Source organism: Camelina sativa, chromosome 13, assembly GCF_030686135.1.
Source record: "Camelina sativa cultivar CO46 ecotype springtype chromosome 13, ASM3068613v1".
Lineage (NCBI taxonomy): Eukaryota > Viridiplantae > Streptophyta > Magnoliopsida > Brassicales > Brassicaceae > Camelina > Camelina sativa.
This window is the reverse complement of record NC_141892.1, coordinates 17,287,763-17,288,728: the sequence shown is the minus strand read 5'-3', so window position 1 is coordinate 17,288,728 and position 966 is coordinate 17,287,763. Positions and strand designations below refer to the sequence as shown.

The 966-nt window shown below is 51.3% G+C and overlaps 1 protein-coding gene across 1 annotated transcript in view; it reads right to left on the bottom strand.

Moving 5' to 3' along the window:
- Positions 1-252: 252 nt before the first annotated feature.
- LOC147929668 (uncharacterized) overlaps positions 253-966 on the bottom strand; it is a 2,479-nt gene continuing 1,765 nt past the window's right edge. The window contains exon 4 of the mRNA XM_087480686.1: positions 253-966. This exon is cut by the window's right edge and continues 135 nt beyond it. Coding sequence (XP_087336812.1) covers positions 253-966 — 714 coding nt within the window.

The window sequence follows — 966 nt, the reverse complement described above, 5'->3', positions numbered from 1 at the left end:
CGTACTCAACTTTACTTATTAAAGTTGGGGTGTCATCTTTTCGAACTACTTAACCGAAGTTCTTACTTCGTGTTTATTCCTTCTCATATCATCTTTTAAACAAAAGATTGCGGAAATTAAGTTCGCATTTAAGATGACAGAACAAAATTTTTTTTGGAGTGGTCACCACGACCAAAACACTCCAAAACGAGTCTGAAAATAAGTACTACAAACAGGGGGGCAACCCGTGCCAAAACAACCCCAAAACGAAAACTAAGGATTAGGAAGAACGGGATCAGACGCCGCTTCGGATAGGGCCAAGCCCATCTCTGCGAGCTCCTCTTCCGGCCTGGTGTTCGCCAGAAAATCGTCCATTCCCTGTTTTGACATTTGCCCGAGATTAGTGCCGGACTCGTCGATTGTGACGCTTAGCGGGTTCTCGCTGCACAAGAGATCGGGTGTATCCGCCAAAAGATCTGAGAATACTGAGAGGTCGAGGTCACAAGGAGTTACCTTCGAAACCTTCTCGTCCGCCTCCTCTTCGTCAGCTTTCAGGAGTCCGAGCTCGGCCTCCATGTCTTGGATCTCTCCTCTGGCGATCTCCTCGATCAGCATCCAGTTCGCCCTAATCTCAGCAGCTCGGACCTGAAGCGGAGCTAGCTTCTCCCTCTCTTCGAAGGTGACCCTCACCTCCTCAACCAGAGGACGGAGAGTCCGCCTCATTGCCTGCCTCTCCTCCCTTCGCACCCTCTCAGTCTCGCAGTTGTTGCCAGCTTCGAGTAGCTGATTGCGGAGCTCGATCTCGTGCAACCTGTTCTTGGCCGCCTTCGCATCCTCCGCCGCTTCGAAGTAAAGGTCCCCCGCCTTCTTCAGTTTGTCTCGGAGGTCTTCGTTGGCAACCCCAAGGTCGAGTACCTCTATTTCAGCCTTCTTCATCCGCGCTCGGATTTGTTCGGCTTTCGCTACGGTGCTAGCATTCTCAGCCTC